The 25,256-nt window shown below is 36.9% G+C and overlaps 1 protein-coding gene across 2 annotated transcripts in view; it reads right to left on the bottom strand.

Moving 5' to 3' along the window:
• LOC149158996 (uncharacterized) overlaps positions 1-13,758 on the bottom strand; it is a 427,796-nt gene extending 414,038 nt beyond the window's left edge. Inside the window, exon 1 of one of the 2 annotated variants that reach the window (XM_089436389.1) lies at positions 13,535-13,758. In XM_089436389.1, the coding sequence (XP_089292515.1) occupies positions 13,535-13,552 (18 nt within the window). In that variant the 5' untranslated portion in view covers positions 13,553-13,758. The remainder of the gene's footprint in view (positions 1-13,534) is intronic. The other variant, XM_089436388.1, reaches the window with a different exon arrangement.
• Between the last annotated feature and the right edge of the window lie 11,498 nt (positions 13,759-25,256).

Genomic DNA, 25,256 nt, shown 5'->3' with positions numbered 1-25,256 from the left:
TCTTAGACTTTCCCAGTTCAAACTTCACTTTAGAAGAACAGTGAGAGCAACTTTTGGATCTTGCTACAAGATAGTACTTCACAAAGGTTAATAAATGATACATACCAGATCAAACAGGTCGGCTCTTTTGTAATGAAAAGTCGTCCTTCTTCTATGTATAAAATAGAGCTCAGCATCATTCAGAAACCAGGTCAACCCTTCAACAAGATCTTTGGACGGGTAGCAGCGCTAGTTCATATTTCATGATGCACTTTAGGAGTTTACCTCAAAAATCAGGACTAAAGTTAATCCTCTTTCTCAACCTTGCAATGCTTCGCATGGTTCCTTAGTACTTGACTTCTTACAAGCTTGGACTCGAAACATCAATACAATACTCACACTTGTCTTTGCATAGGGATCAAAGAAAGATCAAAGGGTTCGCATGACTTCACAAGAATACCTTAGAGATACAATTGTAGTACAATAGCTTGGATGCCACAGAGATAGCTTAGATGCCTCATATCACATAGATAACTTTGATATCATTCGAATGCCACCTAGGCTCGGATTATAGGTCATTTAACATGAGCACAGAACTATGCTCAGATCCCTAACTTTGCAACCTCGGACTTGTTTCCTTAGAGATGATTCAGATCTTCTGTAGCACAGAAACATAGGCAAAAGCTTGATCAATTTATCAACAATAGTTTTGATTGCCATGTATCGGATAATAATGCATAAATTGACAAGGCAATACACAAATCAAGATAGCCTTCATTCTTGCAATGATTCGAGATAACTCCGACCTTCAATCAGATTGCCTTCACACTAACTCAAACTATCTTGAATTTAGGTTTGTGCACTAAAGCTTTGATTTATCCTGGTTCCATGGTATTGGAAACACTAAGAGGGGGGTGAATCAGTATTTCTTATCAATTAGTATATTTTTAACTTTACAAAGCATTAATTGTTATTAGCATCAGATAGATATAAATGTTTATCAACACCATTCAAAAATGCACAATAATAAGACAGTAGACACAAAAATTTTTAGGAGGAAACCCCTTCGGGACATGAACCACCAAATGCTTCTTAATATTTGTCTTTCAAAGATTTACATCAAGTGCCAACTGAAGGAGGCTCCAACCCCCTAATTTACAAACTCCAACCTATAGGACGCTCCAACACCCTGTTTACCAACTGCAAGTGGGAGGACGCTCTAACGCCATGGTTTACAAGCTCCAACCTAAAGGATGCCCAACACCCTATTTACCAGTTGCAACTGGACAAACGCTCCAATGACCTGTGCAAGCTCCAACCTACCCAAACACCACCCTGTCGCCCTAAAGTGTTCTCAGGCGCCAACCTGAAGGAGACTCCACTCTCCTACCTTGCGCCACCCTACCACCCTGATTAGTCAGCAGACCACATTTCACCATTTTCAAACTAGCTAGGTTAGAAAACTTAGTGTATTTGCAATTTAAGTTTCCGGGATAGCTATTGTTTGTATTTCTGGTTTTAAACTTAGAAAATTGTGAATCAATTACTCGGTTTTAAGGAAATCTAACAAGAGAGCAGTCATTGAAGAGGATTGTGTTCCAGTATGGGAAACAAAGATACTTCCAAGGGATGGAAATAGCTCCCTCGCTAAGAGGAAGTGTTGAAATTGTTTAGCTTCGGGAGGTACTCCCACAAGCCCTTGGTGTTAGGCTTGTGAGAGAGAAAACCCACAAAGAATGAATGTGTGGCCTTTGCACCCAAGTTTGGAGTTTTGGACCCAAAGGAGCGAGCTTGGAACCCAAGAAAATGAATCTAATTTAATTATGAGTCACGTCGGCTCATGTCCGCCAACGAGGCCAAGGGACATGACCCTTGGGGTTTCACACCCCTTGGAAAAGTATATATAGAAGCCAAAGGAAAGGCTAAATCACAAGAAGACAACGACGTATCTCTCTTGTGGAAGATGGCAAAGAAAAAGTCGTAGCTAAGATAGGAGGTCGAGCAACACGTTGAGGTATGTTGAAAAGAGGTGAGATAGTTGCTACAAGAGGGTTGAGCCCTAGATTTGTGGCAGTCACAAGATAGTGAAACAGGCCTCAACATTATTAGTGTAAATAGCCCTAGTCGTAGCCTATATAGCCCTAGTCAAGGGGTTGAACAACAGTTTGAGTTTGTTGAGAGGTGGTCGAGTGGTTACACTCTTAGAGCAAGGTCGCAAGCTTGTTAGGCATCCACAGGAGTTGCAGGGCCTACTACAGAGCTTGAGGAGGATAGGCCAGTACCTATAGGGTCATGGCTGTAACCTATTTCAGGGAAAGGAGAGTCGTAAAGAGTTGGTTGTAAGTGATGATGTTGGCATAGGTCTAGGGGAGCAAACCAAGGGCAAAGGAAGCATGTTAGGGCCTATTGCAAGCAAGGAAAACTAACAACAAGGTGAAGAAGTTTGGCTAGAAGGCGCAGCAGCAACAGTGGAGGACAGTGGGCTAAAGGAACAAGCCCGGGTGAGTAAATTGGTTTGTTGATTAATCTAGTTGCTACAATTGTAATTAGAGCGTTGTCGGTGTTGGTTGTTGGGCAGATGAGAACCTAAGGGACTTGGCCTCAGCTCTAGCTAATCTAGTCAAAAGGAATTGACCTGATATTGGCATTGTATAGGAATTGTAAAGGGCCATGATCCCTGGTACGAGAGCCTAAGGTTTTCTTATTAATGGACTTGTAGGAAACCTGTTTGGGCAATAAATCTTGTGTACCATCGTTGACCTAATTGCTAGTATATATTTTGTTGTGCGAATTGTTTTAAAGTTAGGCATCATCGTTGAAATTAGTACCAAGGAGAGGTGTTACTAGGCTGTTATCCCTTTTAGCCCAATGAGCACATTAGTGGATTGTTTCAATGACATTTATGAGTTCAATTAATGTCATGGGTGGAAAAGGTACTTAGAAGTGTTGTACCATGAACTTTTTCTAATATTAAAGTCAATTGTAATTTATAAAGTGACTTTATGTGTAAATTACTAAGTGTACTTTTTTAATATTAAAGTGAGATGAAAAATCACTTTCTGAGAAAAAATAGAAAAGGTATACAACTTGAAAAAGATACTAGGATACTTTTAAGTGATGGGACCAATGTATGAGGGGGGTCATTTGGGAGACTTGATCTCAACCACACATCTTAAGATTTGGAGATTAAATCTCAGCCATTGGATCCTAAGTTTAGGAATTCAATCTTTTCCAAAGAGACAAAAGAGGGAAAATGGATCTCATTCTTCACTCCACACTTGAGAGAGCATGAGGAGAAGAGAGGAGAGGAGAAACTTCATGGAGGAGGAGAGATTGCAACAAGGAGAATGAAGCTCGAATTTCTAGAGGAAGGAGGTCATACAGCAGCGCAGAAATCAAGGAGAAGAGCAGCTACAGCATGCACAAAAATTGAGGCAAGGAGGCGCGAGTTTCGAGGGGTTGTAGCACGAATTTCGAGGAGCTGAACAGCTCGAAATTTGAGGAGGTTTTTGTTGTTGGTAGGCCCAAAATTCGAGGCACGAATTTTGGGCAACAGCCACTATCAACGCGAATTTCGAGGCATCAGACGAGCACAATTTTCAAGGCAAAATTTTGGGCACGAACTCAAAGGAGTTGCACTATGAAAAAATGCATAAATTCTGGGCACGTAAATTTGCGAAAATCTGAAAATTACAGTGGCCACAAATTTCCAAAAAAGTGCATTTAATGCTACAGCAGAAAAGGGAGATAAATGTTGTGTTTATTTTATGTACTTAGTATAAATTTATCAAGCAATAAAATCTTCCTTCGAAGACCGGTTTTCCCCAAGAGGTTGTGGGGTTACAATGGCCACAAATTTCCAGAAAAGTGCATTTAATGCTACTGCAAAAAAGGGAGATAAGTACTGTGTTTATTTTATGTACTTAGTCTAAATTTCTCAAGCAATAAAATCCTCCTTTGAAGATGGGTTTTCCCCAAGAGGTTGTGGGGTTTTTTCCAGGGTCAGCTTGACCAAAAATTAGTGTCTCTTATGTGTGAATGTTTGCCTAAATTTTGTATTAATTACGAGCTAATAGGAAAGCGAAACATAGTAGTACTCTTTTAATGTTTGCAGTGAACGCATAGTGAAATTTATATCAGCATGACAAAACATGTGGGTTGGGCCTAAACAAACACAGGCAAACTTGTAAACTAGGTTAAGGATGCAAATCATAAATTTTCTGCAATCATTAGTGTGTTTATGTTTCCTATCTAAGGTATAGACCAAACCTAGGGTGCATAGATTTCTAACATATATATAGCAAGGGTGCATATAACCAAAATAGCATCGAGTGCAATCCATCTTTGAACCAAAAATATATCATCAAAGAGGCTCTAGATGACCTTTATATCCCAAAAAAAATCATGCTACAACAAATAACTAAATAACATCAAAACCATTGCCTATATTGGGATCATCATCATCAATATCACCCTCTGAGCATTAAAATAAGATAGAAAAAGCTGAACAAGTCAAATCGATATTTATTTGAGTGATAGGTACAATTTTACTAGTGCCATGATAGAAGAGTTCAACAATCAATGCCACCAACATCAAGGTACATAGAGGGCTTGGTGCTCTTGATTAAACGTTAATTACATGTCGTCATACATGATAGAATACAATGGAAATGTTGCAATCCCCCCAATCCTAAAATCCTTAAAACTGTTAAGTCTGTTGGATTTTGAGTGGGATCTAAAATTCTACTTTCTTGATATGAAATCCAATGAGGTTGAAACTTGGAACCACTCTCAAACATCCTAAAACAATTAATGGTAATGTTAAAAAAATAAGTAAAGGTGAAATGTCACTTTTACTTTCAGAATTTAACATTACCATTAATTACATAGCATTAATACGGCCCTAGGGTTAAATATTAGACTTTCCCACTCAAAAATAATTGTTTTCAAGCAACATTCAAGGGGGACACCAAACCCTTTTTTTTGGGGGGGCGATAGGCAGATTCACAAACACCCCTTTGTGGAAACGCATCCTCCTCATTGAAGAAACATTTCCCCCACAGTCTCCCCTAGTTTCCCAAAAAGGGGGACATGGGGAAATGTTTCTCCAAGCGTTCACCCGTCCTAGGATCATGGGAAACGTGGGGAGAGCACCCCCCACCCTAGGGAACGCATCCCCATGGAACATTGCTTGACAAATTCTAGAAACACAATGAAAAAAGGCAAGTCTTTCCCCTTGAAAGGACAAATTATTGTCTCAAAATTGCACAAGAGAATAGAGAAAAGAAATGGCATACTTGAGATAGCAATTTTTAGGTTATTTGAAGGACTTTGTCACAAGGTTTTAAGAGTTGTTTTGGCGGTTTTGGATCAGCCATACACTATGACATATATTGGCTTGTACCATATAGCAATTACCTCATATTCCATATTGGTGGCAAATTTCTATACCAAAACCTTTAGTATGGGCAAATTCTGCTACCATACATTTAACAACTTTCAAAAACCCTTCTTCAGCCTTCATCCTCCAATCACGAGCTCTAGTCCCATATCACGCAAATACCATGATAGTCTTTTACGATGCACACACTTCCCAACAAACAAAGGAAATGGAGAGAACATAAAAGAATGCATATTATTGTTGATGTTGTTGCAATATCACATCTCTCTCACTGTATCTAACATCTCACATCACATGTTTATAGCATCCATAGGAGGGTCTTGTTAGGTCCCTATACTACTAGTGTAACCCCTTATTGTTCTTAGTACAACCCCCTTATTATATTGTTGTGCCCATGTAGTCCCCATATTGTTATTATTGTGCCCCATAGAAGCCCACTATTGTTATTATTGTGCCCTTACATTATTTTTGTTATGTCGACTCTGATTATATTATGACCCCTTAGACTCCTATATATAGAAAGGAGGTCTTGTCATTTGTATCATCCAAGAATTATTCATTTGTGTAATGTAAAGGAGGTTGCCCCCTCGAAGAGGCTGAATTCTAAGGTGTTCATCTACCTTTTCTATCTTTTTGTGAGTTGGTTCCATAACATTTGGTATCAAAGCTTTGGATTCTAAGGTTTTCGCTGCTCGAAACAGAGCATCGTGGCATTTTCACTATAACTTTTTTTTTGCAACGTTTCAGAAGCTAAAAAGAAAACCCATTTGAGACAAACGCTTGTTGAACCTCGGGTCCAAATTTCAGAGCTAGTCTCGCTATGTTTTCGAAGATATGATCTGAGGAAGTTAGGGTTTTTGAAAGCTCCATAATTTCATCTAAAACAGGTCATCGTGGAAGTTTCACTATAACTCTTTCGCTACGAAGTTTCAGAAGCTAAAAAAAAACCCATTTGAGAAGAAATCAGTCTAAACCTCGGCTCCGAATTTTAGAACCTGTCTCGCTATATTTTTGGTGATATAATCTGAGCAAGTTAGGGTTTTTGCAGACCCCCGAATTATATTCCAAACAGGTCACCTTGGGAAAATCGTCATAACTTTCGCTTTGAACATCATATTGAATTTTCGTCAGAAGTTACAGAAAGAGGGCGGACTGTATTTTCTTTTGTATATTTTCAGATCCAAAGGTCAAAACAGTGACACGTGGCACTTCATACAAGTTCACTCTTCTGAAAAGGTATATAATCAGGTCATCTTGGGAGATTGTGCATAACCCTTTCTTGGAGAATCCAATTTTGATCAGACTGGTGGCATTGGAAAGAGGACACAGAGGGCTACTTCAGGTCGCGATTTCAAAACTAGAAGATCCGAAATTATAGAGTTACAGTCGTTTCAAGATCGAGCTCCTAAAATCAAGAAAAAGCGAGATGAGGAAGTTTGATGGCAAGGATCCGGTAAATTGAATACTACAGATGGAGAAATATTTTGATCTACATGGTGTGCCATTGTTACAAAAGGTATGTATTGCATCTAATTATTTAGAACCGAATCAATTTTTATGGTACAAAGGGCTTTGTTCTCGTAAACCACTTGTCACATGGTCAATTTTCAAAGAGGAAATGATAGCACATTATGAGGATACAAAGAGAAACACCTTCTTTAACCAATTGATAAATCTCAAACAAAAGTGTTCAATGGCAAAGCACATTGAGGACTTTCAAAAATTGAATATAAGGGAAAATGATATTCCAGAGAAGCAGAGGATTGATGTCTCCATAGGGACTTTAAAGGATAACATTCAACAAGAGGTTCGTCTTTGGGAACCTGATTCATTGGAGAAGGCATTCAGGTTGGCAAGAAAAGTGGAAAGCAAAATTATAGCAACAAAGAAGTCTACCCCTCACAACTATAAAGATGGAAGTGTTGTTTCTCTTAGCCTTCCACAACCTACAAGGGTTACACCACAACAATTGGAAGGAAAAAAAGAAAAAGGGCTTTGTTACAATTGTGATAACAAATACATTAAAGGTCATTGAGAAGAAACTATTTTACATTGATTGTGGAGAGGAAGAAGAAAAGGATCAAGAAACGTCAAAAGAAGAGTATATACACCAGGAACCAACCCCAGAGAAAGAATAAATGAATCCGACCATATCTTGTAAAGCATTGAAAAGAATTACCACTACTAAAACTCTCAAGATAGAAGGACATATCAAGAAGAAAAAAGGTTCAAGAAGTGAAAGATCACATCAAGAAAGAAGAAATGAATCCGACCATATCTTGTAATGCATTGGACGGAATTACCACTCCTCAAACTATCAATATAGAAGGACATATCAAGAAGAAAAATGTTCAAGAATTGAAAGATCACATTGAGTCTCAAGAAATCAATCCGACCATATCTTGTAATGCATTGGAAGAAATTACCACTCCTCAAAATATCAAGATAGAAGGACATATCAAGAAGAAAAATGTGAGAGTGTTGATTGATTCGGGCAGTACCCATAATTTTATTGATTGTAAGATAGCCAAGGAATTGAATTGCTTCCTATATCTAGCACTGGAGTGTCAAGTGATGGTTGCAAGTGGAAGAACCATAAATTGCTCTGGAAAGTGCCATAATATCAAGCTATCCATGGGAGAATATATATTGAATAGCCCAATGCTTTCCATTCGAATGGGTGGTGCTGATGTTTTACTATGAGTCCAATGGCTACAATCTTTGGGTATGATAGCTTTTAATTTTCAAGAACTTTTCTTGAAATTTTTTTGGGAAGGAAAGGAAGTTGAATTGAGGGGTATTGAAGGAAAACCTGGAAATATAATCAACTCTAACAGCATGACAAAGCTTCTAAATAAAGAACAATAGGGTGTAATTGCAAAATTATATTCACTAGAGGATCCCACATCGAAATCATGTATTTCTCCAGATCTCCAAAACGTTTTGGACAATCATTCCAAGGCATTTGAGACTCCCAAAGGCCTCCCACCTATTCATGATCATGACCATGCTATTCATTTGATTCCACGAAGTGTTCCTCCAAACATCAGGCCTTACATATATCCATATGCCCAAAGGAGTGGGAACTCATTCAAAAGTTGCAGAAGATCCCAGTTCAAACAGTATTGCGAGAACTTAACAAGGAAAGAAAAATCATATTGGAACCTGAAGTAGTCACAGAACCGAGAAATTGAAAGCTACGAAATAGATCAATTTCAGAGCATCTCATCAAGTGGAAGAACTTACCCGTTGAAGATTCCACATGGGAGGACAAGAATTTATACAGAAGCATCAAGAACTACTCAAGCGTTGAGGACAACACTTTTTGAAGGAGAGGGGCATGTTAGGTCCCTATACTACTAGTGTAACCCCTTATTGTTATTAGTACAACCCCCTTATTATATTTTTGTGCCCATGAAGTCCCCATATTGTTATTATTGTGCCCCATAGAAGCCCATTATTGTTATTATTGTGCCCTTACATTATTATTGTTACGTCGGCTTTGATTATATTATGACCCCTTAGACTCTTATATATAGAAAGGAGGTCTTATCATTTGTATCATCCAAGAATTGTTCATTTGTGTAATGTAAAGGAGGTTGCTCCCTCGAAGAGGCTTATTTCTAAGGCGTTCATCTATCTTTTCTATATTTTTGTGAGTTGGTTTCATAACAGGTCTAACCACATCACATATTCCAATTTACGTTTGGTCACAGGTTATAACATAACAATAAAGTTGATTATTAAACTTTAAATAACATTCACATATATTTGCTTGTCAACATTATACATTGAAATAGTTCACTAATTATAGACTGATATCCATGTAACAACAATCCTAATAAAGCCAATTAAACTAGGGTGGCAGCACTAAATTGGAAAATGGAGCCTAGAATATTCATAGTGATAAGTTTAGCAATAATAACACCAACTAAAAGCAAGAAACTATTGCATAAAAAACGTTCAATCTGAGTCACAGATTAAAGAGCAGACATAAATCTTTAGCATTAACAAGAATGTAGCTATAAATCATATAGCTTCGCAACAACATGTAGGACAAATCTGAGATTCAACGCCCCCACCTCGGAGCCATGTCTTCGTTTGTAGACCCTGCGAAAACCGTCATTCCAGAGGAGCCCACTGTGGTCAAGGGTCCGGCTACGGTTGAGAGCGAAAAACAAAGCGTGCGCCCTGTTGAAAATAGTGTTGTTCAAGCCGCCGAGCCTGGCACCCCAGACTACCCAGAGGCCAGAACAGGGGTGAGAGAAGACAAGGAAACCAAAGACGATGTTGACGCCCCTGTTGGAGCCTCCCCTGACGAGGGTATGCTCATGAATGGAAGCGCGGATCATAATGGGACAGCTGCGACTCCTAAACAAGAGCCCTGCAATGGCGAAGACGCGGCTACTGAGCAAGAGCCCCGCAATGAAGAAGTTGTGGCTAATGAGGAAGAGATCAGTAACGAAGAAGCAACCGATACTAAGCATGAGGCCTATAACGGAGAAGCAGAGGATGACGAGCAAGAACCTTGTCATGGGGAAGAACCCTTTAATGTTGAAGTTGCAACGGCCGACGAAGAGCCCTTCTCTACAACCCCGGATGATGCGGAAGCTCTGTTTCAAAAAGGTTGTGATGCATTGAAAGCACAAGACCTTGCTGAGGCCGATGACTCTCTGAGCCGTGCGAAAGCGAAACGATGGCTAGGGTTAGATATATCCACTGGCCAGATCCAGAGAAGAAAGGACCATTTGGGGCATCGATCGGGCCAGATCCATCAACCTCGTTTGCCAAGGCAGCAGATCAAACCCTATACCAGGCAGATCCAATCAATCCTGACCTGGATTTGATCCATGAAAGCGGCAGGATGGCTAGGGTTAGATATGCCCACAGCCCAGATCCGGAGAAGAAAGGACCAGTTGGGGCAGTGATCGGGCCAGATCCATTAGCCTCGTTTTCTCTGGCAGCAGATCGAGACCTACACCAGGCAGATCCAGTCAACCCTGACCTGGATCTGATCCAAATCCTCATTAAAACGCCAGAAGGAAAGAATATTTGCAGGAGAATTGCGAGAGGGAGACGGATCCAAGATTTAAGACGTGAAATCCAAACTCACTTAGGCATTCCAGAAAGCATGCAAAACCTGATTTACTCAAGACACAGCCTACAAGATAACCACACACTACAGGACTATGGTATTGACACAGACTCGAATATCATAGTCAACTTGCGACTGCGAGGTGGATGCTCTGGTACCAGCTCAAAGGGCACAAGCACATTTAAGGACGCAGTCAAAGGAAAGGAAAAAGCACAAGCCAAACCAGCATTACCCTCTGAACTACCAGGGCCCTACATAGTGGAGCAAAAATCTCAAAATCCTTCCTTCACAGTCTCAATACCTGAGGTAAAGGGGTTGTATTCTGATTTTCTTAACAAAGCAGTCATATGCAGATTTAATGGGTTTTGGCCCAAATCTGATCTTTTGCACCAATGGATTTTTGCTGCTTGGTCACCAACTTGTGAAATCCTTTTATGTTCCAAAGGGTTTTTTATTGTCAAATTCACCACAGTTCAAGAAAAGGAATATATACTTAATAAAGGACCATGGTTCTGGGGCAACACAGGGCTCTTCATGACCCCTTGGTTCCCAGAATTTGACGCCAACACAATGGTGGTATCAAAAATGCCCATTTGGGTCAAATTACACAACCTACCATTACACTTCTTGCATCATCAAGTGTTAGAAGGTATAGGGAACTCCCTGGGAAAGTTCCTAAAGATTGATGAGGACAGATTCACAAGGGGCATATTTACTTTCGCCGGGATATGCGTCAAAGTAGACCTTAGTCAAGGACTACTAGACATTATTACATTGGTTTTCAATGATACACACTAGACACAACCTCTGTATTACGAAAATACAGCTTTTCGGTGTCGTGGATGTTTGTAGATAGGCCACCTGCACAGTGCATGCCAGCAAGCTAAAAAAGATCCCAAAAGGAACAAAAAGCAACCCAAAAAACCAAAAGGCTAGCAATGTACAGACACTTTGGGAGAAGAAGCAGGAGCAACAAAAAATAATGTAGAAAAGGATACACAAAAGGACCAGAACAACACACAAAAGGAGGAGACGGACCATAATGTTGCCTGCATTTTGAGGCCCAACAACCCCTTGTCGCATCAGGAGTCCCAAATAACATGATTGGAAGTACATAGCAGCAAACGAACTCATGGATCAGAGGGATCTGATTCTGATAAAGAACTTCCTATAAACACAGATGAAAATCAAATGACCATTGTAACTTCCACCCCCAACATGGAAGGTTGGAGAAAAGTGGGAAAAAAGAAAGGCAGAAAATTCTAAATATAAATGACAGTTAAAACACTCTCTGCATAAGATTTTTTGAAGCTACAGTGACAGTTCAGTGTCTCCCTGCGTGGATTACACCATGTTTTGATTCTACATACTTGATAGGCTCTATGCCTCACATACAGCATATGCTTTTTGCATCTACAAAATGTAATTTTCTTTGCATAATGAAAATTACAACTTTTCCAAAGGGAAAAAACATGTAGGACAAGTAAACTTCCAAAGAAAGTATGAACTCCCACTTGGACCACAATCTTCAAGGGCAACGTGAAAATTGCACTTGGTCATAGCTTAGTCTCCCCTTCACTACCAGCAAAAAAACCCAATCTAGAATACGCACACTAAAAAGCTTAAGGGCCTATTTAGACCTTTTTTGTCACCATTGTCCCTTCATCCCTTCCAAATTGTTTCCACATTAAGTTCTCTCATTGCCCTTATTTATAACTTTTCGTTATTTTTGGATGTACTATAAGCATCGTAACTTTATTCTATATATATGACTGAAGATCCCTGTGCTACTATAAAACAAGGCTGTAATACAGCCTCTAATTAATCCTACTACACTCTATGTTTATCCTATCTAAAACAAAATTGGGCTCTCAGTGTCTATGTCTCTTTGTTGGGTGTGAAATATGGGCATTTCCTTTTAGCTAGAACTCGCAACAGTGACATGCTTCCCTGGAACTGTTGGCACGGGTGCAGGTACAACGCATATATCAGTCAAATCTGTGCCATCTTCATCTCAAAGTATTGGTTCCAAGTCACCATTGATGTTGGAAAGAATAATACTATCTTTAGGCATCGTGATACTCACGACTTAACCATAGAAGGAGACTTACAGTAATTTATTGAAACTTTGGAGAGAATGGAAACATAACCATCCCTCTATGTAAAGTTATACCATCTGTTGAGATAAATTCCTTTTATTTACGAAAAAAATGAATGTGGGGGGAGAGAGGGCAACAAGGAGCATGGCAACAGTGCTACGAAACCCTGGGACAAAACCATTACCTGGATCTTCCTTGCTTTTTGAATGGCACATAAAGACCTGAGGTGCTAAGCAAGATAAATGCGAACTACTAGTAGCTTCTTTGAACCTGTCTTTTCTGCCCCGGCATTTCTTGCTTCCTAACAATAGCTCTTAATCTGTTCAATTTTCACTATTGGGTCTCTTATTTGTGATGTTTTTAACACAATTTTTCAGGTAGAGGGGTTATATTCAAGCAGTGTGAGATATATAGCAGCATTGAGTGTGGTTAAACATATTGGTTATTTGCTAATCTCAAAAACCAGCAATTGCCTTTCTGAGGTTAAATAGTATAGTTCCTCAAACCGGGCATTATGAGAAAAATCGATTTTGACAGAATGCAGATGGAACATAGTGTTGATTATTCAATGGCCAGCACCCAATGCAACTATGATGTCTGTGACAGTAGACTTTCTATAGGTGTTTTTTGTTTCTTTGTCCTTCGGTTTAGAAGAGGCAGTGTTCGGTCTCAGCATGCATGCTTTTGTTAAACAGCAATAAGGTTATGATGTTTAAAGTTTCTGGTGAGATTGCCCCTTGGCCTCTGTTACGCATGCCAGTAGCTAAGAACCCAATTTTACAAAGGCTGCAAGGAACCTGAATTTTACATGCTTCATTTGATGACGCCTCGGAATAAAAAGATATTTTATCGCTAAAAGACTATCCCGTGGGAATCAAAAATGTAACTAGAAAACGGAAAATGCAGTTACGCATATTGCATACTTTAAAACTTCAGAAAGTACGAAAGATTGAGACCAACCTTCAGAGCAGCCTCCATGTTTAATAAATATAATGAATATATGTACTAGAATGGGAGGGTTTAGCAGAGAGACATCGATGAATATCTTCAGGGCCTGGCGCAGAACATTTTCCGTGTGTCTTCTGGTTTATCACCCAATAATGGCGCGCCTTCCCGCCCTCTTTGCTACACCTTAAATGTTATGGAACTTAAATATAATCCCTTTTGCTCCTCCGACCTTTTGAGTAAATACCTTTTGTCAATGAGCACTTTAATTGAGATTTACAGTAACTTAGCTAGACACCGATGCAACATTTTCCACATTGGGCATTGGCTAGATTAACTTAATTGAGGTTTATAGTATGATGGCAAGATACATTTTCCAGATGGGGCAATGTCTATTTTTAAAAGGTAACATAGATGACTTTGATTGAGATATATTATGAAATGTAATATCAAGGGATTAGTGTAATGTTAAAGTTACGAAGGATCTTATCAAGTCAATTTTAAATTTTAAATTTTAAATTATGTAATTATGATTAATTTTTGGATTGAAAAAGTTTGTGCAAGTAATATTTTATAAAACTATTTATATTTCATAATTTATATATATACAATTATTTATTTATGGCAAAAAAAAATTATAATAATGTTAAAATATAGGTGACATAAACTGTGAGTTTTAATATGAAACAAAATCTCAACACAAAAATATGTTATTATAATAAGATATGTGATAACATCGTACAAATAATTATAATGATAACAATAATATTTCTATTTTAAAGTTATGGCTAAGCCAAATATCAAATTGGTGTATAAGCTCTCTTGTTTGTGGAACAATGGACCCCCTCTATGTAGTGATTTCACTACTAAAGTTATAAAGGTGTATATATTTTAACCCTCTTTAGATTTGAACTTATCAAGCCAATGTCAATGTACACGATAACACTAAAATTAATAGCAATCAACACTAGAGTGAGGGAGGATGTTATGACATCAATCTAGGGACTTGCACCCCAAAGCATGCTTCCATATTTAAAAAGCTTTTGGTGAGGATAATTCTTTATAAATCATCTCTATCTCATAATAGTTATGTGTGTGGACTATTCACAACCCACACACACAATTTAAACAACTCTTAATTTGGAGCAAACTCCCGACATATGGATCTACCATTGTAGTAACATAGCTTATAATAGTATGATCCTAAGAGGAGCACATATGTGGTTAAATTTATATGATATGATCCTAAAGAAGGACATATATGAAATTAAAAGTGCATGTATTGTGTAAATGTATGTATAATATGATTGGCCTAATAATGAAGAGGCCATGTGTTTAATGTGTGAATAGGTATATAAGAGACCATGTAGTCATTATTGAGGACATGGGATTTGGATATATGAATGTTTGGGTATTTAGAGGAGGATCTCATGTTTTTTAAGGAGTTATCGAGTAATTCATCTCTCTTACCTATCATGGAGTTGTGCTCCAAGCTCTCATTGGCATGCATGGGGTGTGTTTTTGGTTTCTTATGATATTTTGAGTATTTGGATCATAATATACAACATCACTTAGATAACAAAAACAAGTGAAAGACGATAAGGCACAACATCAAAATCATTAGGAATGATAGCACACACAAGCTAATGCACAAAACACAACACTAAAATCACAAATAATGTTGATATAGAGAATCTTATCACATCAACCTAGGGACATGCCCCCTAATGCCTACTTCCAAAATGATAGAGTTTTTGGCATGGATAATACCCTATAAACCATTATTGACTCACAATCAAAGCCCTTCTTATGGGCAATGATTGATAAACAATCTTTGGCTCATGATAACACATAGGCATGCACACAATTTCGAAGAGAAGTATTCATGTGAAACGAAATCATGACATATGGACATGTGATTGCATTAAGATTTTCTATAACATCACATAGATAGAAACCATAAGCTAAAGATAGTTCATAATGCATGAACCAAAATTGTCATGTTAGTACCAAAGTAATGGAGGATGTTATCACTTCAACCTAGGGTCTTGCACCCCAAAGCCTATTTCCATATTAGTAAAGCTTTTGGGTTAATGCCTTGTAAAACATCTTTTTCAGGCAATGTTTATATATTTGGGATTATTCACAATTCACACACTCGAATAGCACATGTCGAACTTAGAAGAGGACTTTTAATATGAAATAAATCCCAACATAGAGATATGTCATTATGGGAAAATCGATTGTAAGATCATGTATGTAAAAACCACAAGCCACAAGGCATGACATTGAAACCACCCCAAGCCTTGCTTTTAGATAGGATAAGTTTTTGGTGTGGGGAATGTTTTATAAACCATTTATGTCTCCTGAGTGTTATGTACATGGAATTATTCATAATGCACACATAATTCAAAAGGGGAGGGTTAATATAGAATGATATATGAGCATGTGATGTCATTATCGAAGCAAGGGATGATGTTGTCACATCAACTAAAGGCATCTACCCCAAAATTAATGTTTAAGTTGACAAAGCTTTTGATATGGGTAATGATATGTAGACCATCTTCATCTTGCAATTTTTATGTGTGGGGGATTATTCATAGTAGATACAACTACAACATTGTTAATGAAAACACATGGCATTTCTAAAGTAGGTGTTCATATATAAATAATATTCATTTGTTATTTTAGTTCTTGTGTGTGTGTGCATGTTTGCACATATACATGTATGAACGGTGTTGACTATTAAAATAAATGACTGATAAAAATATTAAAACATTATAAGTGTGATGTGACCTTACAAGAACGAGTGAGCTATATAGATAATATAAGGAATGATCAAGTTTCTTAGAGAATTATTTGGAGTCACAAATAATTTTACCTAAATATAATTCAACTACTTACACTTAAAAACAAGGGGTTTATTAAAGAAGTGTGAGAGGTTGGTAAGAATTTTCCAATTATTAAACTTTAGGTCCAATCTAATTTACTCTAATCGTAGTGAATATGTGCTTCCTTCTTGGAAATCACAAGTTTGAATATTAAGGGAATACACTATGTATACCTTCAAAATTAAGAAACCAAAACCTATGCAAAGAAGTCCTTGTGTCATAAAGAAGAAAATCACATATATCAATTTAATATCTTATTAAATTACAATATATATATAATTGGAAAACTTTATTATAATATAAAAGTTGCGATGAAAGTCGCTAAGGATAAGTACAAAGAAAGAAACAACCAATGCCCTATCCCTAAAGGGAGATTAAGCAAAATACTATTCTCCCTACTAGACTAGAAATGTACCATTTTGATAAAAAAACGTGTTTCTAGAATATCTTGATAACACTCATGTCCGTCAATTATTAATTTCCTCAATTTTTTATATGTGTTAAGATTGGCTTGTGTGTCCACCTATTCTTTATTGGCAAGTACAACACGTAACCATTGAACCAATTCAAAACTTCCTTTACAAGTTCTAATTTGAAAGAGAAGCTTAGCCAACTTATTTTCCTTTGAAGTTGTACCATGAATCATATCCCTAATTATACTTGTGGAATCCCCGAATACCAATAACTTTCATATGCCCATTGATGTGTCAATGACAAACCTTGGAGCAAGGTGCCACTACCTAGTTGTTTGTCATATAGCCAAGACTTCACATAAAACTATGCTCAGGATTCCTCCGAGCAAGAAATAAACCTCTCGTGCAACTTTGAATTATATTATTACAAATAACACACACACACACATATATTAATTTAATGTATTATTAAAATATAGCCTTATATTAGGGGTGACAGGATGGGGAGGGATTTTGTTCAATCCTGATGGCATAACCAAAGCAAAGTTTTGATGGGGCTTAAGAAGGAGATCGAATAACCAAGCAAAAATGCATGGTGTTCTGTGGGGACTATACATTGCTAAGGACAAAGGGGTGAAAGATTTTATTGTATTAGGAGACTCCCTAATAACGATCCAATATTTGAATTTTGGCAAGCTCCCAAAAGATACTTCTCTTTCCAGAATTCTCCAAAGAATTAGAGGTTTGATGACAGGCTTCCACAGTGTGGACTCATTCCATATCCTCAGAGTCATAATTTAGAGGCAGATGTGTTGGCAAATGTGGCTTGCTCAATGGAAGAAATTGTGTTAAGGATAAATGAGCTTAGATCCAATTGTTTGATTCCATAAGCATTTGAAAGACTCTAACTAATATGCTTAAATGTAACTATGCTTGGAATCGAGACATGATTATTTGCAATCTTTTCAATCCTCTCTCCCTTATTAATCCCACCTCCCAAATAAATACCACATCAATAATGATGGTCTAATCCATCTCCATCCATATGAAAGGTTTATTATTGGCACTCCTTCTATCCATTATGTGTTCTCTTATGGCAACATTCATCATGCAGGTTCTGTGTCGCTTGGATCGCATGCTCGAAACATCAAAAATTTTATGTTCAAGCATTGGAAATATACTCTAGGCAACGTAATGATGATGAGGTTGGAGCAAATCCGAGGGAGATTTATAGTTGTGATAATGAAATACGTGTGGGCTGACAGAGATGAAAGTGTTAAATTCGCAAGGGACCTCTCCTTTGGGCCATACATTCTCCTTCTCCCTCCTCCGAGAGTGTTTCCCTCTTAGGCGTTGGAATTTTCGGTCTTTGTTAGGTCACAATTCTCAGTTATGGCATCAAGGCGACTTCTCTGGTGCCAACTCTATGCAGAGCTCCAATTCCTCTTATGGTTTGTGTCAGAGTGGGAAAAGCACTCCTGTTCATTTGGTGCTTAGGGATTTCCAGTTTGGAGACAAATTCAGACCCAGAGAAGTTAGGTCTCTCTCCTTGCAGACTATTGCATTTTTAACACAGGGAAGGTACCTGTGTTTCTTCTATCTTTATTTCAGTTAGTTGCCAACTTTTGGGACAAGTTTTCATCACCCGGGACTTCAGCTTTGATATTGGGCATAGGTTTAAAATTGGGAATGTGAGAAAGCTCAGTAAGGTCCAGCTTGTGAAGTGGCTTTATGAATTTGGTAATAGTTTCAGTCTAGTTTATGTTTTCCCTCTAATCCATTTGGTAATTTATTTCCCTCTTTTAATCTTAAATTGGGAAATCATTCATTTAACGTCATTGCCTCCTCTCTTCCTTCGAGGCCTAGTCACTAGTTTTCATAGAACAATGGACAAAGCCTCTGATTCACATAACTCTTCGGATGAAAGTCCTTGCTTGCACTACTTGTCCTCCCATTATGCTCTCCGCCAAGCTGATTACGAGTTGCAAGTAAATTTTTTCCATATGTCTCATTCCCATATCAAGCTTACAGACAAGTTGTTGTCCCTCCAATTTTAGTTTTCTCGTCTGCTAGATGAAGTTGATGCCTTGAGGAGCATGGTAATGGATCTGAAGTTGAGTAAGGATGCTCAAGTGGTCTCGACCAATCACTAGGAAGCTACTATGAAGCACGATATTGACCTTAATCAGCCAACCACTAATATTGATTGATATTTCATGCTAGTTCATAAAATGAATTTTGTTTCTATGCACGATGTGAAAAGGATGTTATGCTAAGTCTTATGTTCTGTAATTATGATGTTTTGACAAGTCCTGGTCATATTGTTATCAGTTCATTGTAACTCTATTGCGTGTCAAGTGTCAATCTTTCATCAGTATTTGGTCTATAGGAAGTTAAGGCTAGTGATGTTTTGGATATTCATATGGATCTAAACTTTGAAGATGTAACTCCTAGGTTTTTTTGTTGCGAACGAGCGAAAAATTAATTTATCTATACTCATTTTTATTTAACCAAAAATATATATATATATATACCTTAAATTATATAATTATATTATTATTACTACCACACTTTGTTTATTCTAATTATTTTTAAATTATGTATGAAATTTTGAAAATAAAATGAGCTATAAATAAATACAAGGGAGTATTGAGGGAATCCACTTCAAATAAGCACACATTTAAGTTATTAGTCCTTGCCTCATTAGGGACTATAACACTCGCCTCATAGTCAAAGTCCATTGACTCTCCATTATTTTGCATAGTTTTTGCAATTTTAACCAAAGTTTGGGGAAAATGTGGAATATTTATATTTTCCCTTAACTTCAAAAATAATTTTATAATTTATGGAAATATTATTTCTAATTTTCCATTGGCTCAACAAGCCTTGATGCGACATAATTCCCTTGGTGGAGAGAAATTTAGTTTCAGTATTTGTCAATGCTTAATGAACCATTTTAAAAGTTAAAAAAGGTTAATTTTGTGAGTGGACATTCCATCACTGAGTGCTTTGACACTGTTATGCCTAACACTACTACTTCTCTGCCCAATGATGCCAAAAATGACGGGATTCCAGGTCCCTTACATAAGCAGGGTAGGGGGGTGAACAAATATGCAGAAGAAGGAGAAAGGGTGGTGAGAAGAAATTGTGTGCAGGGGAGTTTGTTAAAGAGCAAGGACCATATTGAGTCAATTTCTTTCCCCGCACTCTAAAAAAGACTAATTTAATATGAGGAGTCAAGGCATTTTGTGAGTGGTCATTCCATCGGTGAGTGCTCTTACACTGTTATGCCTCACACTGCTACTACTCTTCCCAACGATGCCAGAACTGACGGGGATCTAGGTCCCTTACATAAGCGAGGGCGTGGAGGCGGGGCAAGGAGGGGGAGGGGGAGGGGGAGGGGGTTGTTGAACAAATATGCGGAGGAAGCTTTTATATAAATTTTGCTACTATTTTGTTGTGCGCAGAAAGGGTGTGCAAAGAAATTGTGCGCGGGGGAGTCTGTTAAAGAGCAGGGACTATATCAAGTCAAGCTTTTTTACTTCGCACTCTGCACAATGTATATTTTAAAATTTTAATAAATTATTCCACACATCAGATTGTAACCAATGTCAAAACCTTGATTACCAACGTATTATCTCAATTTTTAATAGGTTTGTTCAGAACAACTGATAGTTGGTTACATTTACAAATGTTTCCAACGTTATCAAGTGTTCAACATTTTCCTTTTCGTGTTATGGCATCCATATATTTTTTTTCTTTATTTGCAATTCTTTTTGTTTATAATTTGATGGGATGATTATTTCATTTCTCTAAGACAAGGTTTTTGATCCCCGTGTACTCGAATTCATTTTTAGTCTTTAATATCTTATGCTTTATGCTTTATTGATATTGGGTGATTGTTTAGATGAATATTTTATTTTTTATTTTTTTTAGCATATCGCACAACACCATGATCGAATGTCAAGTATTGTCCTAAGGTTCAACGGGAAACCTCTTGCTTTTGGTGAATTGAAAGAAATGTTGAAATCCATGAACTAATGCATAAATAGTTTTGAAATGTCCTTATTTTGCTATCTTAAATCAATTTATTTATTTCAATAAATAAATAGTTTGATAAATTGTATTATTATATTTTGATATAAACACAAAAAATCCATATGATATGTTCGAAGTGTGGAGGAAGCTTTTATTGTATTTCCTATGCACTCGTGTACCTCTACACTACGCAAATTGCAATGTGAGACATAACCATTTCATTATTAAAATAATGTGAGCACAATTAGAGAAGCAAATATCGGAGGAGACACAACTAAAGGAACGGAAAATAGGCAAGAAACAAATATAGAAAGATAGTTTTGTCCAAGTTTAGCTAATTGTATATTAGATTTCTTTTTGTTTTCTTAAATTAATTTCTATTCAATGCTCATGACTAGGTAGATCGAGTCTATGCCATTATTAATCAAATATATCAATAATAACATAACATGAAGCATTTTCCATGGCGTTGTATTAGTTACACATGGAACATTTTTGGACTAAGCCAATAAGAAAAGACCAATACTTTGCACAATTTTGAGAGATAAGAAGGCAAAAATGATAATAACATTGCTTGTGCCAACAATGTTTACCGAACAACGTGAGGCAAAACTTATTACAAATGTTAGTGTTTCTATTATAAATTTCAAAATATTTCTAAAACACAAATATGATAGTGGTGACTATGAGAAAACTATTTCACTAAATAGCTATAGCATTGTATAAAACATTTGTCCTATTTCTGGAGAGTACCGATTTGCCCCAAATTTGATGATTGCAAATTTGTCCCATAGTCAAGATCCGTTTACAGTTGACACAATAAGTGCCATTGCAATTTCAGCAACACAAACAAGAATGTAATAAGTACTAGAAATCAAAGAGGGGAATTATGATCAGGACAAGTTCAAGCACATGACAAACTTCTTCTAATATATCTTTCAATCTAAATAAATTGCAATAAAATGTTTATTTTTGCTCATCTTGCTACAAAATATAGTTAAAAAATGAGAAAAAAGTTGTCTCGACTTCACAATCAACGTTCATATGTTCATTGAAATCAGAGAAGAAAGTGAATGAGAAAAATAGTTTCTTCAGTGATTGGAGTATGCAACTAAGTGCATTTGTGATTTGAATTTTGTCAATTAAATGGGTTCATTATTAGATTTAATGTTAGATTTGTCTTTGTATTTCACATGAGAAAGAAGCATTGTGCAAGAGAACAAGTATGCGGAAGAAGGAACGAGAAATTTTCCCCTCAAGCACACTTCTATCATACACCTACTTCTTTGATTGTGCAAAGTGTGGAAGTGAAAGTGATGGTAAAGTTAAAATTTTAATATATTTGATTAAAATATTTGTGCAGAGGGAAATTTATGTGGAGGTGTGTAAGGAGAAACATGGATCATCGACAAATTTGCATCTTGATATCAAATAAAATGAGTCGATGTTTCCATAACCTGATATACACAAAAATGTTGTTTGAAGGCTTTGGTTTTTTAAAAATTGTATCAAAGTAGAAACAACGAATCTTGGTATTCATGTTTCTCGAATATTATGTGCATTTGTGAGCTCACATTTCAGAATTATTTGATTTGTGTGGGAGAACAAGTGTATGGAGTCGTTAGTGTGTGTGGAATAAAGGATGTGCGGAAGAGGGGATGTGTGCATGAGAACGAGGGTGTAGAGGGAATTATTTTTCCGTAGACATTAAATTATTTCAAATATAAGCAAAAACTTAGTATCCAATATTAAATGCAGTGTCCTTTTAATGCATGTGAGAAAGAAGTGTTGTGGGGAGAATGGTTGTGTGGAATAAGGAACAAAAACTTTAATTCGTAATGTTATGCATTTTCGCTTACATTTCCCCTTTAGGGTATGAAAAGTTTGGCTTTTGTGTATATCAGATTATGTCAACGTGGACTCGTTTTATTTGATATCGGGATGAAATGGGGTTGTGGCAACATTACTTTGTCAATGATCTGATGTACGGTTTTCAAAACCATGTTCAAAGGATTTGATTGTTTAAAAACCGTATCAAAGTAGAAAAAGGAATCTTGGTGCTCATGGTTCCCGGATACTATGTGCATTTGTGATCTTACATTTGTGAGATGTGGAAAAACAACAAATACTACTTTCTTCCGCAATGTTTTGTCTTCACGCTACATATTAATCAGCTAATTGGTGGTTTTTCCTTATTAAAGTTTGTGTTCGAGGAAGAAGTGTTGTACGGTGGAATTTGTATGCTGAGCAAGGAATGAAAATTTTATCCCTGAATGTTTCGTAACTCTGCGTACATTACCCCTCTGCACACTTCTTCTGCATATCTCCTTCCCATACAAGACTGCATATTAATCAGTTAATTAGCGATTTTGACTTATTAAAGTTTAGTTTACATGTACGTTTTATTTGATATCAAGATGCAAAGGAGTTGTGGAAAAATGATGAATGATGGTATTCATAGTTCCCGAATACTACTTTCTTCTGCAATGTTTCGTATTCAGAGCACATATTAATGAGTTAATTGATGGTTTTGTCTTATTAAAGTTTGGGGCATAAAAAGTTTTGATTACACGTATAGAGGGTGTGAAATAAAGGTGAGCAAATAAATGTGGTCACTACTATGTCAACGTGAGCTTGTTTTATTTTAGTTTCTCGAATACTAAATGCATTTGTGATTTGACATTTCTTAGTTAAATAGTTATTATCCAATATTAAATGAAATGTCTTTGCAATGCGTATGAGAAAGGAGTGTTATGCAGGAGAACGAGTGTGCAAAGAAAGTAACATAAATTTTACCCCTTTTGCGCGCTTCTAGAAATGGTCCCTCACACTTAATATTTGGGAAGCTCAAATAAAACGATCCCATGTACACACCGTGGTCGGGACAATTAATCGCCCACCCTTATTTCACACCCAATATACCTATAACCCAAACTTTTCATGCCCCAAAGTTTTGTAGTTCTTTACACTATAGAGTTTGAAAGATGTTATATGTTTTAATCATTTAAAGTTATGTGAAGTGCAAAGGTGCCGAAGATACTTTCATTGTGCTTCTTTTGTACCTATGCACAACCACACCTCCACATTAAGAGCCACTGGACATGGTTTTGAGAACTGGGCATTGGACCACCCGCAAAGTAATTTCACCAGATCTCTTTTGCATCCCAATATCAAAGAAAACGCGTCCACATCGACATAGTAATGTGCACAATTGGTTGCACACCCTTATTTCGGAGTTACGAACATTGGAGATGAAGGTTTCTATTATTTGCTCCACATACCGTTCTCCCGCTTAACATTTCTTTCTCACACACATTATTGATTGAATATATTAATCAATTAATTAGTAGTTTTGGCTTATTAATGCATGTGAGAAAGAAGCATTGTGCGAGAGAACAGGTGTGCGGGACAAATAACATAAGCTTTCTTCCACAATGTTTTGCATATCCACATACATTTCCACATATCATATATTAATCAATTAATTATCAGTTTGGGCTTATTAAAGTTTGGGGCATGAAAAGTTTTGGATATCTGTATATTGGGTGCAAAATAAGGATCGATAATTAGTTGTTCCCATTACTATGTCGACGTGGGCTCATTTTAATTGAGATTCCTAAATACTAAGTGCGTTTGTGACTTCACATTTGTCAATTAAATAGTTATATTAAATCTAGTGTATTTTTAATGTGTATGAGGAAGTAGTGTTGTGCGGGGAAAAAAGTGTGAGAAACAAGGAACAAAAACTTTCAAATGTAATGTTCGTGCTCCCGCATATGTTCCTCGTTTGCACATTTCTACCGCAGATACCCCTTCCACATAACACTACATATTAATAAATTATTTAGCAGTTTTGGGTTATTAATGCGTGTGAGGAAGAAGTGTTGTGTGGGAAAACAGGTGTGCCTAGCAAGGAACATAAACTTTCTTTGGCAATGTTCCATACCTCCACATTAATTTTTGCAAAGTACATATCAGTCAATTAATTGGTAGTTTCGGCTTATTAAAATTTGGAGCATGAAAAGTTTGGATTACGTGTATATCGACTGCAAAATAAGGGTTCTAACGGTTTGTTTAACATATTATTATTATTACTACTTAGTATCTCAAATATATCATAAAATTTTGAAAGGCAATGTGGTTATTCTAACTACTAACTCTATTTAATATCTCTGCAAGTGCATTGGTAAGATGTTCAAAATAACATACCATGAATAACATATCATATTTAATCAATATATAATACATATGTTGTAAAACTAGAAGGTAATGTGACATTTGTAATAACTAGTTCTAGTTATGTTGTGCTTAGGAGCATTGACCAGGTGTTTATCATGTAGTTTTTAGCATATACGTTGCCAACACATGTTCAATTACTTTCCAGGGGAGTTGATT

This window comes from Pinus tabuliformis, chromosome 5_2, assembly GCF_031772625.1.
Source record: "Pinus tabuliformis cultivar Carrire ecotype Pingquan chromosome 5_2, CPIR1, whole genome shotgun sequence".
Classification (NCBI taxonomy): Eukaryota; Viridiplantae; Streptophyta; class Pinopsida; order Pinales; family Pinaceae; genus Pinus; species Pinus tabuliformis.
Note: the sequence above shows the minus strand (reverse complement) of the source record. Positions and strands in the feature narration are given on the sequence as shown.